At 41.4% G+C, this 14,641-nt stretch overlaps 1 protein-coding gene across 6 annotated transcripts in view; it reads right to left on the reverse strand.

Moving 5' to 3' along the window:
• ANXA5 (annexin A5) overlaps window positions 1-14,641 on the reverse strand; it is a 194,263-nt gene that overhangs the window by 88,298 nt on the left and 91,324 nt on the right. For all 6 annotated transcript variants that reach the window (XM_053703609.1, XM_053703610.1, XM_053703604.1 and 3 more), the window contains 3 exons: window positions 5,832-5,913; window positions 4,705-4,799; window positions 4,025-4,138 (listed from right to left, as the gene is read on the reverse strand). In XM_053703609.1, coding sequence (XP_053559584.1) covers window positions 4,025-4,138; window positions 4,705-4,799; window positions 5,832-5,913 — 291 coding nt within the window. The remainder of the gene's footprint in view (window positions 1-4,024; window positions 4,139-4,704; window positions 4,800-5,831; window positions 5,914-14,641) is intronic.

Raw genomic sequence — 14,641 nt, forward strand, 5'->3', positions numbered from 1 at the left:
AAAACCCTTGTCCTCGTTCCGTTCGCGGAACTGGATGGATCACTCCTATCACTAAGAGGTCTTGTACACATTGTAGAAATGCCTCTTTCTTTACTAGGTTTGTTGATAACCTTGACAGATGAAACCTCCCTTGTGGAGGAGAAGTTTTGAAATCCAGAAGGTATCCCTGAGATATGATCTCCAACGTCCAGGGATCCTGTACATCTCTTGCCCAAGCCTGGGCGAAGAGAGAAAGTCTGCCCCCCACTAGATCCGTCTCCGGAGAGGGGGCCCTGTCTTCATGCTGTCTTAGGGGCGGAAGTAGGCTTTCTGGCCTGCTTGCCCTTGTTCCATGACTGGTTGCCTTTCCAACCCTGTCTGTAACGAGCAGTAGTTCCTTCCTGTTTTGGAGCGGAGGAAGTTGATGCTGCTCCTGCCTTGAAGTTACGAAAGGCACGAAAATTAGACTGTTTGGCCTTTGATTTGGCCCTGTCCTGAGGAAGGGTGTGGCCCTTACCTCCAGTAATGTCAGCAATAATTTCCTTCAAGCCGGGCCCGAATAAGGTCTGCCCTTTGAAAGGAATGTTAAGTAGTTTAGACTTAGAAGTTACATCTGCTGACCAGGATTTAAGCCATAGCGCCCCTGTATGGCGAATCCGGAATTTTTAGCCGTAAGTTTGGTTAAATGCACTACGGCATCCGAAACAAACGCATTAGCCAGTTTAAGCGTTCTAACTTTGCTCAAAGTCTCATCCAATGGTGCAGTGCGAATCGACTCTTCCAGAGACTCAAACCAGAATGCCGCTGCAGCCGTGACAGGCGCAATGCATGCAAGAGGCTGCAATATAAAACCTTGTTGAACAAACATTTTCTTAAGGTAACCCTCTAATTTTTTATCCATTGGATCTGAGAAAGCACAGCTATCCTCCACCGGGATAGTGGTACGCTTGGCTAAAGTAGAAACTGCTCCCTCCACCTTAGGGACCGTCTGCCATAAGTCTCGAGTGGTGGCGTCTATAGGGAACATTTTTCTAAATATCGGAAGAGGGGAAAAGGGCACACCGGGTCTATCCCACTCCTTACTAATAATTTCTGTAAGCCTTTTTGGTATAGGAAAAACGTCAGTACACACCGGTACCGCATAGTATCTATCCAACCTACATAATTTCTCTGGGATTGCCACCGTGTCGCAATCATTCAGAGCCGCTAACACCTCCCCTAGTAACACGCGGAGGCTCTCAAGCTTAAATTTAAAATTTATGAATCCGGTCTCCCCGGATCAGAACCGTCACCGACAGAATGAAGCTCACCGTCCTCATGTTCTGCAAATTGTGACGCAGTATCAGACATGGCTCTCGTGTCATCAGCGCGCTCTGTCCTTAACCCAGAGCTATCGCGCTTGCCTCTTAATTCGGGCATATTGTATAATACTTCTTTCATAACATTAGCCATATCATGTAAAGTGATTTGTAAGGGCCTTGATGTACTTGGCGCCTCAATCTTACGCACCTCCCGAGCGGGAGACGCAGGCACTGACACGTGAGGAGAGTTAGACGGCATAACTTCCCCCTCGTTGTCTGGTGATAATTTCTTTATCGGTACAGATTGACTTATTCAAAGTAATATCAATACAATTGGTACACATATTTCTATTGGGCTCCACATCGGCTTTTGAACATAATGAACAAGCAGATTCCTCTGTATCAGACATGTTTAAACAGACTAGCAATGAAGCTAGCAAGCTTGGCAATCACTTTTAATAAGATTACAAGCAATATAAAAAACGCTGCAGCGCTTTTAAAAAAACAGTTGAACAACAAAGAAAACGAATTCAGTTATAGTCAACAATTCTTAACGAGAAATGTATTAATTAGCAGAGGATTGCACCCATTAGCAAAAGGATGATTAACCCCTCAATACCCAAAAACGGATATCAAATTAAGATTTAAATCTTTTATCACAGTCAAACACACTGTCACAGATCTGCTGTGACTGATTACCTCCCTCAAAAACGAATTTTGAAGACCCCTGAGCTCTCTAGAGAAGTCCTGGATCAAGGAGGAAGAAACAGGAAGACTGTGCAACAAGGCGCTAAAACAAGGTCCCTCCCACTCATATTACAACAGTGGGAGACCTGATATAACGGTTTCTATGCAGAAAATACGTTAGCCATGTGGAAAAAAATCATGCCCAAAAAGATTTATCACCAAAGTACCTCACAAAAAAAATGAATAACATGCCAGTAAACGTTTTAAAAACAACATCTTGAATGTCATGCAAAGTTATCACTAAGCCTGCTACCAGTCGCTTCCACGGCAGATAAGGCTTAAACATTATTTCAGTATTAACAGTATTTTCTCAGTCAAATTCTAGTCCCTAGAAAATAACTCGACTGCGCATACATTTATCAGCCTGATACCAGTCACTACTACTGCATTTAAGGCTGTACTTACATCATATGGGTAACAGCAGTATTTTCTTAGTCAATTCCATTCCCAGAAAATAATGTACTGCACATACCTCATTTGCGGGGGACCCCGCATGCTATTCCCCTCTTTCTGAAGTTACCCTACTCCTCAGAATGTCGAGAACAGCCAGTGGATCTTAGTTACGTCTGCCAAGATCATAAAAAACGCAGGCAGATTCTTCTTCCAAATACTGCCTGAGATATAAAAAACGGCACACTCCGGTGTCATTTTAAAATAACAAACTTTTGATTGAAGAATAATTAGTAAAACTCCAGCTCCTCTCGCAACCTCCTCCTTTGTTGAGAGTTGCAAGAGAATGACTGGATATGACATGTGAGGGGAGGAGCTATATAGCAGATCTGCTTGGGTGATCCTCTTGCAAATTCCTGTTGGGAAGGAGAATATATCCCATAAGTAATGGATGACCCGTGGACTGAACACACTTAACAAGAGAAAACACAGACTAGAATAGAAATTATGGATAGGAAAAATATAAACGGCACCCTACACCCCAATGGCTGGGGCACTCACCACCTCCTATGACCCAGACAACTAGCGAAACAGACTCTTCATTGCCAAGCGGTCAGAATTGAAATACGGAAATGGAGAACAGAACGTGACCATGCCTAGTCAGTCACAAGGTACACCGTGCAGGCCAGAGAAAAGTGTGCCAAGGCCACAAGGGCCATGCAGCCTGACAAAAAAAGGCCATTATGTTCCGATATAGCCACGAGCCCAAGCGTCACTACACATTAGCAGACAGAATCACATAAACATGATTAAAGTCCCCCCTGTTCAATAACCCCCCTCAGGAGATAACACTCAATTCCATAAAGATAAAGGAGTCCCACCGAGACCCTGAATTTTTAGTTTAGATTACATTCACACATCGAAGTAAAATGAAACAATCTTACCGGAATTTACGCTGTGGAACAGGAATACAGCCCTTCAAGTGTGACAGATAGTAGCCTCACTTCTGACATGGGCTTGAGTGAAGAAAGCAGACAGCGAAACTCGTCAACGCTGATTGTTAAGGAGCTGTTACCATGAGTCGGGATGGTTTCACAGAAAGACTCTCCCTGCATCTCTGGATTCTAACCTTCATCCATGCTCTCACTGAAAGACTGACAGGATCACTTAAAACTCCAGTCCCATTTCGAAGAGTACTACCCTCCATAAGAGACTATCTTTAATCTTCTGACACTTCTCTGCCAACCTCCTGTGACGAAAGGCAAAGAATGACTGGGGGTAGAGGGAATTGGGGGGGAGGTATTTAAGCCTTTGGCTGGGGTGTCCGACTTCTCCTGGTGGCCATGTTCTGAATTCCCAAAAGTAATGAATGCAGCTGTGGACTCTCCCCGTTTAAGAAAATACAGTGTAGCTGATGCTACTACTGGCAGATGGTAATTTAGAAACAACTGTCTACTTGCTATGATTTTTTTTTTTTTTTTTTTTTTTTTTTTTAATTGGTATGTTTCATGCAAATTTGGATATAACTTCTAACCCTAAAATTTTATTTTCTGGATCGAAAAAAAATAATTATAAAAGATTAAAATCATGGTTGACATATTACTCACCTTGATTGCATGCCTCAGTTCATAAGCATCGTACATACACGACGGGGTCATCAGAGCCACACTTACATTCTCAAGTTTACCAGTGAGCTCTGATTTGAGATCCGCAACAAGGTCCTACAAAAGAGATCAGATTAATTAAATTAATAAAGGACTGTAATGATACATAAAATGAATTGTGTCGGCTCAATAGAAAAGTGAACTGATACAAATATAATGGTATATAAAAGTAAGAAATGTTTCGCTAGCGATGAATGTATCTTGACTATAATGTAATCTTAGTGGTTATATAAATTTGATATTTTAGATTTGTTATTGTACTTGGGGAATAATAGTTTGATTATTGAAAGAAAATTGTATGCCAAAAAAAAAAAAAAAATCTATACAAAAATTCTGGAAAATATTTATTGCGAGGTCAAGTGTAGGGCCAAAGGGTATTTCAACAATTATCCTGCTTAGTAGAAAAAAAAAAAAACACAAACATTTGGCTCTGCTTATCCAAATGCCTCAGTCTGTGCATATAGTACACCATCTGTCTACACGATTAAATAAATTTGACTAAATCAAATCATGCAAATGGATTTAAAAAGTGTATAGTTCCTTTCTTGTGATCTGAAGTTGTAATAAAGAAGATTGAGTGTAGTTGACCACAAAAGGACAAATCTTAAAATAATAAATCTTACTCTGCCAAATAAGGTCTTAAAAGCAACAGAAATTTCTTGTCTCTGAGCATTACTTCTGGATGTAAGAAGCTTTAGGATAGTATCTTCATCAGTACCTAAAATTTAAAAATGGACAGGAAATGGTCAGAAAGTAACTTCCATTAAAATATTTTTCTATTAAAATTTAGAACAAACATCTAATACTAATAATAATTTTTCATAGAGGGGTGGGAATATAGATTATTATGTGTGACAAATGCATTTTTCCCCTCTTCATATGTCTCAGTGCACGGTTAACCAAGATGACTCATCCTTCCACCATTGTTTGGTGCTCATGTCTATAAAAGCCTGCTTAACATGAGATGAAGAGTAATGTTTTATAAACGTAGATATTCTTCCACATACTCTCAAAAAAAAATCTTCTACTCATTTGAAATTCAGACTAAGGGATAGATTTACCAATGTCTGTCCGACATGATACGCTGTAGCATACGCTGTTGGCATTTATAACTTCACAAGCAGTTCACCAGAACTGCTTGTGCAATGCCGCCCCCTGCAGATTGGCCGCTAGCAGGGGGTATCAATCTGCCCGATCGTATTGGATCAGCGGATTGAAGACCGCAGCCTCAGAGGCAGCGGACAAGTTATGAAGCAGCTTTAGACTGCTGCTTCATAACTGCTGTTTCCGGCGAGCCTGAAGGCTTGCGCGGAAACAAGGGGAACATTCGGCCCTTGTTAAATCGACCCCAAAGTGCTATTACATTTGGGTTTTTTGTTACATTTGTTGATTATGCATTTCATCTCCCTTTAAAGGGTAACCCAGATAAGAAACCCTTGTTTACAATGTTTAAAGTTATATGGCTGTACCTCACTAACAAGGCCAAAGATTTGTCAGGGATCTCTTATTCAGAGGAGATCTGCCTTGTATTTTGGGACTGCACTGTCCTTTCAGAGAAGACTAAATTGATATACTGATACATTTCTCCTCTGTGAAAGGCACAAAATCATGTCCTCCTGGGTGGAAAAACTTTCCACAGAACACACTTATAGTGGTGTTCACTTCCAGGTTGAGGGCCTCTTTCAATGAAAACACATAAATTTAAGAAATAATTATGGAGGTCCACAGTAGATAATGAAAATAAACTTACCCAATCCCTTCATAGCCTTGCGAAGAGCCTCTGCATCATCATTTGCCTTAAAACCAGGGAAATCTCTCACAGTCCCTCTTGCCTATTTGAGTAAATAAACACGTATATCTCATTATTAATTGGAAACAATGTTCAAATATACAACTACAGAGTAGATCTTCATTTAGCTACTGTAGATAGAACAGTCACAGATGTTTTACCCAGTAACAGGAACAGTTTGAAAAAAAGCCTATTTAATTTAGAGTGTAGTGCTAAATGCGGATGTTAGTCATACATCACTATTGGAATAAGATATTTTGTTTTAGTTCTTCTTCCTAAAGGGATAAGCAAGCAAATAAGAGAAAAAAAAAAAAAAAAAAAAAAAAGTTCCATTTAGAAAATTATATTTCACATTCAGAACTCTGCATTGCCAGCTAAACGGCTCTCAAAAAATTGGAGGGATTAGATAATCTTGCCACAGCGTAGAGAGCTTTCGATCATCTATCCCTATGTCAAAAAAAAAAAAAAGAAAGAAAAAACTTAAAGTGACAGTCTAGTCACAATTAAACTTGCATGATTCAGATAGGGCATGCAATTTTAAACAATTTTTCAATTTACTTTTTTGATCAAATTTGCTTTGCTCTAATGGTATTCTGTGTGTAAAACTAAAGCTAGATGGGCTCATAGGCTAATTTCTAAGCCGTTGAAATGCCACTTATCTCAGTGCATTTTGACAGTTTTTGGCAGACACTGCTAGTTTGTGTGTGTCATAAATAACATTGTACTCACTCCCCTGGAGTTATTTAAGAGTAAGCACTGATTGGCTAAAATGCATGTCTGTCAAAAGAACTGATAAGGGGACAGTCTGCAGAGGCTTAGATACAAGGTAACAGGTATATAACAGTGTTTATGCAAAAACAGAATTTATGTTTACCTGATAAATTTCTTTCTCCAACGGTGTGTCCGGTCCACGGCGTCATCCTTACTTGTGGGAATATTCTCTTCCCCAACAGGAAATGGCAAAGAGCACAGCGAAAGCTGCCCATATAGCCCCCCCTCTGGCTCTGCCCCCCAGTCATTCGACCGACGGTTAGGAGAAAAAAGGAGAAACTATAGGGTGCCGTGGTGACTGTATAAAGAAAGAAATTCATCAAACCTGATTAAAAACCAGGGCGGGCCGTGGACCGGACACACTGTTGGAGAAAGAAATTTATCAGGTAAACATAAATTCTGTTTTCTCCAACATTGGTGTGTCCGGTCCACGGCGTCATCCTTACTTGTGGGAACCAATACCAAAGCTTTAGGACACTGATGAAGGGAGGGAGCAAATCAGGTTACCTAAACGGAAGGCACCACGGCTTGCAAAACCTTTCTCCCAAAAATAGCCTCCGAAGAAGCATAAGTATCGAATTTGTAAAATTTGGCAAAAGTATGCAGAGAAGACCAAGTCGCTGCCTTACAGATCTGATCAACAGAAGCCTTGTTCTTGAAAGCCCAAGTGGAAGCCACAGCTCTAGTAGAATGTGCTGTAATTCGTTCAGGAGGCTGCCGTCCGGCAGTCTCATAAGCCAATCGGATGATGCTTTTCAGCCAAAAAGAAAGAGGTAGCAGTAGCTTTCTGCCCTCTCCTCTTACCAGAATACACAACAAACAAAGATGAAGTCTGTCTGAAATCCTTTGTTGCTTCTAAATAGAACTTCAGCGCACGGACCACATCTAGATTGTGTAACAAGCGTTCCTTCTTTGAAACTGGATTCGGACACAAAGAAGGAACAACAATTTCCTGGTTGATATTCCTGTTGGAAACGACCTTTGGAAGAAAACCAGGCTTGGTACGTAAAACTACCTTATCTGTATGGAATACCAGATAGGGAGAAGTACATTGCAAAGCAGATAATTCAGAAACTCTTCTAGCAGAAGAAATAGCAACCAAAAACAGAACTTTCCAAGATAGTAACTTAATATCTATGGAATGCATGGGTTCAAACGGAACCTCCTGAAGAACTGAAAGAACTAAATTTAGACTCCAAGGAGGAGTTATGGGTCTGTAAACAGGCTTGAATCTAACTAACGCCTGTACAAACACTTGTACATCTGGCACTGCTGCCAGACGTTTGTGTAGCAAGACAGACAGAGCAGATATCTGTCCTTTTAAGGAACTAGCTGACAAACCTTTATCCAGACCTTCTTGGAGAAAGGAAAGTATCCTAGGGATTTTAATTCTACTCCAAGGGAACCCCTTGGATTCGCACCAACAGATATATTTTTGCCATATCTTATGGTAAATCTTCCTAGTTACAGGTTTTCTGGCTTGAACCAGAGTATCTATGACTGAATCTGAAAACCCACGCTTAGATAGAATCAAGCGTTCAATTTCCAAGCAGTCAGTTGGAGAGAAACTAGATTTGGATGTTCGAACGGACCTTGTACCAGAAGATCCTGTCTCAAAAGGTAGCTTCCATGGTGGAGCCGATGACATATTCACCAGGTCTGCATACCAAGTCCTGCGTGGCCACGCAGGGGCTATTAGGATCACCGAGGCCTGCTCCTGTTTGATCCTGGCTACAAGCCTGGGAAGGAGAGGAAACGGTGGGAACACATAAGCTAGGTTGAACGACCAAGGCGCCACTAATGCATACACCAGTGTCGCCTTGGGGTCCCTGGATCTGGATCCGTATCGAGGACCCTTGGCGTTCTGGCGAGGCGCCATCAGGTCCAGATCTGGAATGCCCCATAGTTGGATTAACTGGGCAAAAACCTCCGGGTGGAGTTCCCACTCCCCCGGATGAAAAGTCTGGCGACTCAGATAATTCGCCTCCCAGTTGTCCACACCTGGGATGTGAATTGCAGATAGGTGGCAGGAGTGATCCTCCGCCCATTTGATGATCTTGGATACCTCTCTCATCGCTAAGGAACTCTTTGTTCCCCCCTGATGATTGATGTACGCTACACTCGTCATGTTGTCCGACTGAAACCTTATGAATTTGGCCTTTGCTAGGAGAGGCCACGCCAGGAGCGCATTGAATATCGCTCTCAGTTCTAAAATGTTTATCGGGAGAAGAGACTCTTCTCGAGACCATAGACATTGAGCTTCCAGAGATTCCAGACCGCACCCCAGCCTAAGAGACTGGCGTCGGTCGTGACAATGACCCATTCTGGTCTGCGGAAACTCATTCCCTGAGACAGGTGATCGTGAGACAACCACCAGCGGAGAGAATCCCTGGTTACCTGGTCTACTTGAATCTGGGGAGACAAGTCTGCATAATCCCCATTCCACTGATTGAGCATGCACAGTTGTAATGGTCTTAGATGAATTCGAGCAAAAGGAACTATGTCCATTGCTGCAACCATCAATCCTACTACTTCCATGCACTGAGCTATGGAAGGCTGAGGAAAAGAGTGAAGAACTTGACAAGCGTTTAGAAGCTTTAACTTTCTGACCTCTGTCAGGAAGATCTTCATTTCTAAAGAATCTATGATTGTTCCCAAAAAGGGAACTCTTGTTGACGGGGACAGGGAACTCTTCTACGTTCACCTTCCACCCATGAGACCTGAGAAAGGCTAGAACTATGTCTGTATGAGCCTTTGCTTTGGAAAGAGACAACGCTTGGATAAGAATGTCGTCTAGATAAGGTGCTACAGCAATACCCCTCGGTCTTAGAACCGCTAGAAGGGACCCTAGCACCTTCGTGAAAATTCTGGGAGCAGTGGCTAAACCGAATGGAAGAGCCACGAACTGGTAATGTTTGTCCAAAAAGGCGAACCTCAGGAACTGATGATGATCTTTGTGGATAGGAATATGCAGGTACGCATCCTTTAAGTCCACGGTAGTCATATATTGACCTTCCTGGATTGTTGGTAAGATTGTCCGAATGGTTTCAATTTTGAATGATGGAACTCTGAGGAATTTGTTTAGGATTTTTAGATCCAAAATTGGCCTGAAAGTTCCCTCTTTTTTGGGAACTACGAACAGATTCGAGTAAAAACCCCGACCTTGTTCCACTGTTGGAACTGGGTTTATCACTCCCATTTTTAATAGGTCTCCTACGCAATGTAAGAATGCCTGTCTCTTTATCTGGTCTGAAGATAAGCAAGACATTTGGAACCTTCCTCTTGGAGGGAGTTCCTTGAACTCTAGAAGATACCCCTGAGAGACTATTTCTAGCGCCCAGGGATCCGGAACGTCTCTTGCCCAAGCCTGAGCGAAGAGAGAAAGTCTGCCCCCCACGAGATCCGGTCCCAGATCGGGGGCTACCACTTCATGCTGTCTTGGTAGCAGCAGCAGGCTTCTTGGCCTGTTTACCCTTATTCCAGCCTTGCCATGGTTTCCATGCTGGTTTAGGCTGGGAAGAGTTGCCTTCTTGTCTGGAGGCCGCAGAGTTAGGATTCGGTCCGTTCCTGAAATTGCGAAAGGAACGAAAATTGGATTTGTTCTTAGCCTTGAAAGGCCTATCCTGTGGAAGGGCATGTCCCTTTCCACCGGTAATGTCCGAAATAATCTCTTTCAATTCCGGCCCGAAAAGGGTCTTACCCTTGAAAGGAATATTAAGCAATTTATTCTTGTTAGCATAAACAAACGGAAAGTCCCAATATAGCGCTCAAACTAAACTGTAGATCCAGAATCCAATTGATTTATGGGGGCAGTATTCAAGTTCCAAATGGCACAAATCAAGTTAGAATAGGCACAGTACCTTAGTCCTCCGGTGTTTGCAATCGCTGCACAGTCTCCCGGTCTCGGTCTGTCCTCCTCGTCTGAACCCTCCTACAATCCTTCGTCACAACCAGGTGTGACCAATGTACTCTGCTCCTTTTCAAACACGGCATCCACTTATGGAGCTCCCCGCCAGCAGACCTCTGCAAGTCTGCATGAAATCCACAGCCAAAATAGAAAGAAGGGCGAGTCGGGGCCACAGGCTTAAGAGTTTAAAAGGGTAAATTTATTGCCATACCAGTTAAAATAGTAAATTCACAGCAAAAGACATAACAGGTCAGATCTGAGACAGCAGCGGTCTGACATGTTTCAGCTCACTGCCTTAATCATAGACCGTGCCGTCTCAGATGCACAGCCTCCTTAAATTACAAAATCATAGTGACGTGTAATGTCTTGGTTTAACTCCTTAATTACCTGCTTACACATATATGAATATTTTTCAATCCAATACAGAAAGACGATACAGATATTTAGATACTACAAAATGTTATTTAGCAATAGATATATAAAGTTATTGACAATGTTAAATAAACAATCTATCTATTATAGCAAAATTTGATCTATTTTATAACAGATTGATCAAAAGTATTGCTTAAAGTTGTACAGCCAGATTTTAGGTATCTCCCCCTTGGGGAGATGGATGGAAGGTATTCTACAGCCTTTAGTTAAAATTCTTCCCTCATTCCTTAAGGATACAAAGCACTTACTGGTCCTGATAAAAGACATTAATTGGAAACCAGAATTTTCGTGGTTAACTATTGATGTAGTTAGCCTGTATTCAACCATACCGTTAGATAAAGGCATGGTTGCAGTGGCATTCTTCCTGGACAAATATACAGGTTACAGTAATACAGATAAAGGTTTTATACTTAGAGTTCTTTTCTTTTTGCTGACGCACAATTATTTCTCCTTTGGCGGCAGTTTCTACCTGCAAAAAAGAGGTACAGCCATGGGGGCTACTTTTGCCCCCTCTTTTGCAAACTTATATATGGGGTGGTGGGAGCTATCCCATATATATGGAGAGGACTGCCGCCAGAGGAGAAATATTGTGATGTACCGGAGATTCATAGATTATCTCCTCCTAATATGGCGGGGATCATCTGAGGAAGGCATTGAATTTGTGGAAAACCTCAATGACAACGATGTTGGTCTGAGCTTTACGAGTAATGCAAGTAAAACAAGTATTGAATATTTGGACCTTACACTTTCTAGTGAAGGTAGTAAAGTAGTCACTAAACTACATAGGAAACAGATCGCAGGTAATAGCATTTTGCATGCTAAAAGTATGCACCCCAAACATACAAGTTTTGGCATACTTAAAAGAGAATTCATTCGTTTACGAAGGAACTGCTCTTCGGTGACAGAGTACCATAATATGGCTAGAGATTTTAAGGAGAGGTTTGTACAGAGAGGATTTTCTAGGAAGCAAATCACTAAGGCATACAATATAGTATCTAGAATGGATAGAGACCAGATGCTCAATACAAATAGAGCACATAAAGATAAAGAGATGGTCAATATACCAATGTTTGTAACAAATTATAGCAAGCAATTTGATCAGATTGCAAATATTATTCACGAATGTCTACCGATCCTTAAAGGAGATGGAGATCTCTACGAGATAGTGCAAAAAGGATGTAAATGCATCCCAAGGAAAAACAAAACCTTGGGTAATATTCTGGCCCCAAGTGAAATCAAAACAAATCCACAAAGACCTACAAGTTGGCTGGAATGCAAGGGCCACTATAGATGTGGTGCTACTAGATGCAAAGCTTGCTCTTACACCCTAACGGGTAAAACTTTTCAATCAACACACACTCAAAGGGTGTTTACTATGGATGCATGCACAAACTGTCGCAGCACATATGTAGTGTACCTTGTAACGTGCCAAGAATGTTTAAAACAGTATGTTGGCCTTACTACAAGGGAAGCTAGAGAGAGGATAAAAGGAACACATCTATGATATTAAATCTGAAGATCCTGACTCACAAGTAGCGAGACACTTTAAATTTTGTCACAATAGTAGCACAAACAATCTATTGTGGCAAGTTATTGAATGGGTTAGAGTCCCCAGCAGAGGGGGTGATAGAGACAAACTGCTTCGCATGCGCGAGGCATTTTGGATCTTTAAACTGGAAACAAGGGCCCCTAGGGGCCTAAATATACATACTGACCTTATAAACTGCTGGAGATAATTCTTTCGGCATCTGTCGCAATGACATAACATAGCCATTTCCTATTTTCCTAAACTTAGGATGATAAACGGAATGAGCACTTCTTGGATATATGTGCTTATTCTGTTCTTGTTACAGATTATATACGGTCAGTGGCCTTACTAAAGAATGACAAGATTTATGGCACTTTGCATTTCATCCCTTCACTTATTGTCTGTCTTTCTTATACACTGACAATAGATATTAAGTTCAGAGAGATAATATGTTACCAACAACATCTAGTTATAAGCTCAACATAATAAAATGGGGTTAAGTTCCCAAAATATTGCTAAGTTATCATGAGGAAGCCTCAATCCATTTAGTGGGGATTAAGCTCAGGAATATATAAATATAATAGGATACATTGAGATAATTTCTCTTTAAACTGTCATAATGTTAAACACAAAAAATGACACTCCTTGGCTATATAATACCTAAAATCTGGCTGTACAACTTTAAGCAATGCTTTTGATCAATCTGTTATAAAATAGATCAAATTTTGCTATAATAGATAGATTGTTTATTTAACATTATTGTCAATAACTTTATATATCTATTGCTAAGTAACGTTTTGTAGTATCTAAATATCTGTATCGTCTTTCTGTATTGGATTGAAAAATATTCATATATGTGTAAGCAGGTAATTAAGGCGTTAAACCAAGACATTACACGTCACTATGATTTTGTAATTTAAGGAGGCTGTGCATCTGAGACGGCACGGTCTATGATTAAGGCAGTGAGCTGAAACATGTCAGACCGCTGCTGTCTCAGATCTGACCTGTTATGTCTTTTGCTGTGAATTTACTATTTTAACTGGTATGGCAATAAATTTACCCTTTTAAACTCTTAAGCCTGTGGCCCCGACTCGCCCTTCTTTCTATTTTGGCTGTCAATTTATTCTTGGACGACACGTCCGCCGACCAGGATTTTAGCCAGAGCGCTCTGCGCGCCACTATTGCGAAACCTGAATTTTTCGCCGCTAATTTAGCCAATTGGAAAGCGGCATCCAAAATAAAGGAATTAGCCAATTTTAGTGCGTGAATTCTGTCCATGACTTCATCATATGGAGTCTCTTTTTGGAGCGACTTTTCTAGTTCCTCAAACCAAAAATACGCTGCTGAGGTGACAGGAATAATGCACGAGATTGGTTGAAGAAGGAAACCTTGTTGAACAAATATCTTCTTTAGCAATCCTTCCAATTTTTTATCCATAGGAACTTTAAAAGCGCAACTGTCCTCAACAGGAATAGTTGTGCGCTTAGCTAATGTTGACACTGCCCCCTCCACCTTAGGAACCGTTTGCCATGCGTCCTTTCTGGGGTCAACCATGGGGAACATTTTCTTGAATATAGGAGGTGGAACAAAAAGGTATACCTGGCTTTTCCCACTCCTTAGTCACTATGTCCGCCACCCGCTTGGGTATCGGAAAGGCATCAGCGTGCACTGGGACCTCTAAGAATTTGTCCATCTTGCACAATTTCTCTGGAATTACCAAAGAATCGCAGTCATCGAGAGTAGTTAGGACCTCCTTAAGCAGGGCGCGGAGATGTTCTAACTTAAATTTAAATAGTACGACATCAGTGTCTGCCTGCTGAGAAACTTTTCCTGAATCAGAAATTTCCCCCTCAGACAGACCCTCCCTCGCTATCAATTCGGATTGATGTGAGGGTACAACTGATAAATTGTCCTCAGCGCCAGCCTGCTCATCTTCTGTATTTAAAACTGAGCTATCACGCTTTCTGGGATAGGATGGCAGTTTGGATAACAGATTTGCTATAGAATTATCCATTACTTCTGTGAATTGTTGCATAGTAACAAGCATTGGCGCGCTAGATGTACTAGCCTGCGCGGGCAAAACTGGTGTTGACACAGAAGGAGAGGGTGTAGAACTATCCTCACTACCTTCAT

This window comes from Bombina bombina, chromosome 2 (genome assembly GCF_027579735.1).
Source record: "Bombina bombina isolate aBomBom1 chromosome 2, aBomBom1.pri, whole genome shotgun sequence".
Taxonomy (NCBI): Eukaryota; Metazoa; Chordata; class Amphibia; order Anura; family Bombinatoridae; genus Bombina; species Bombina bombina.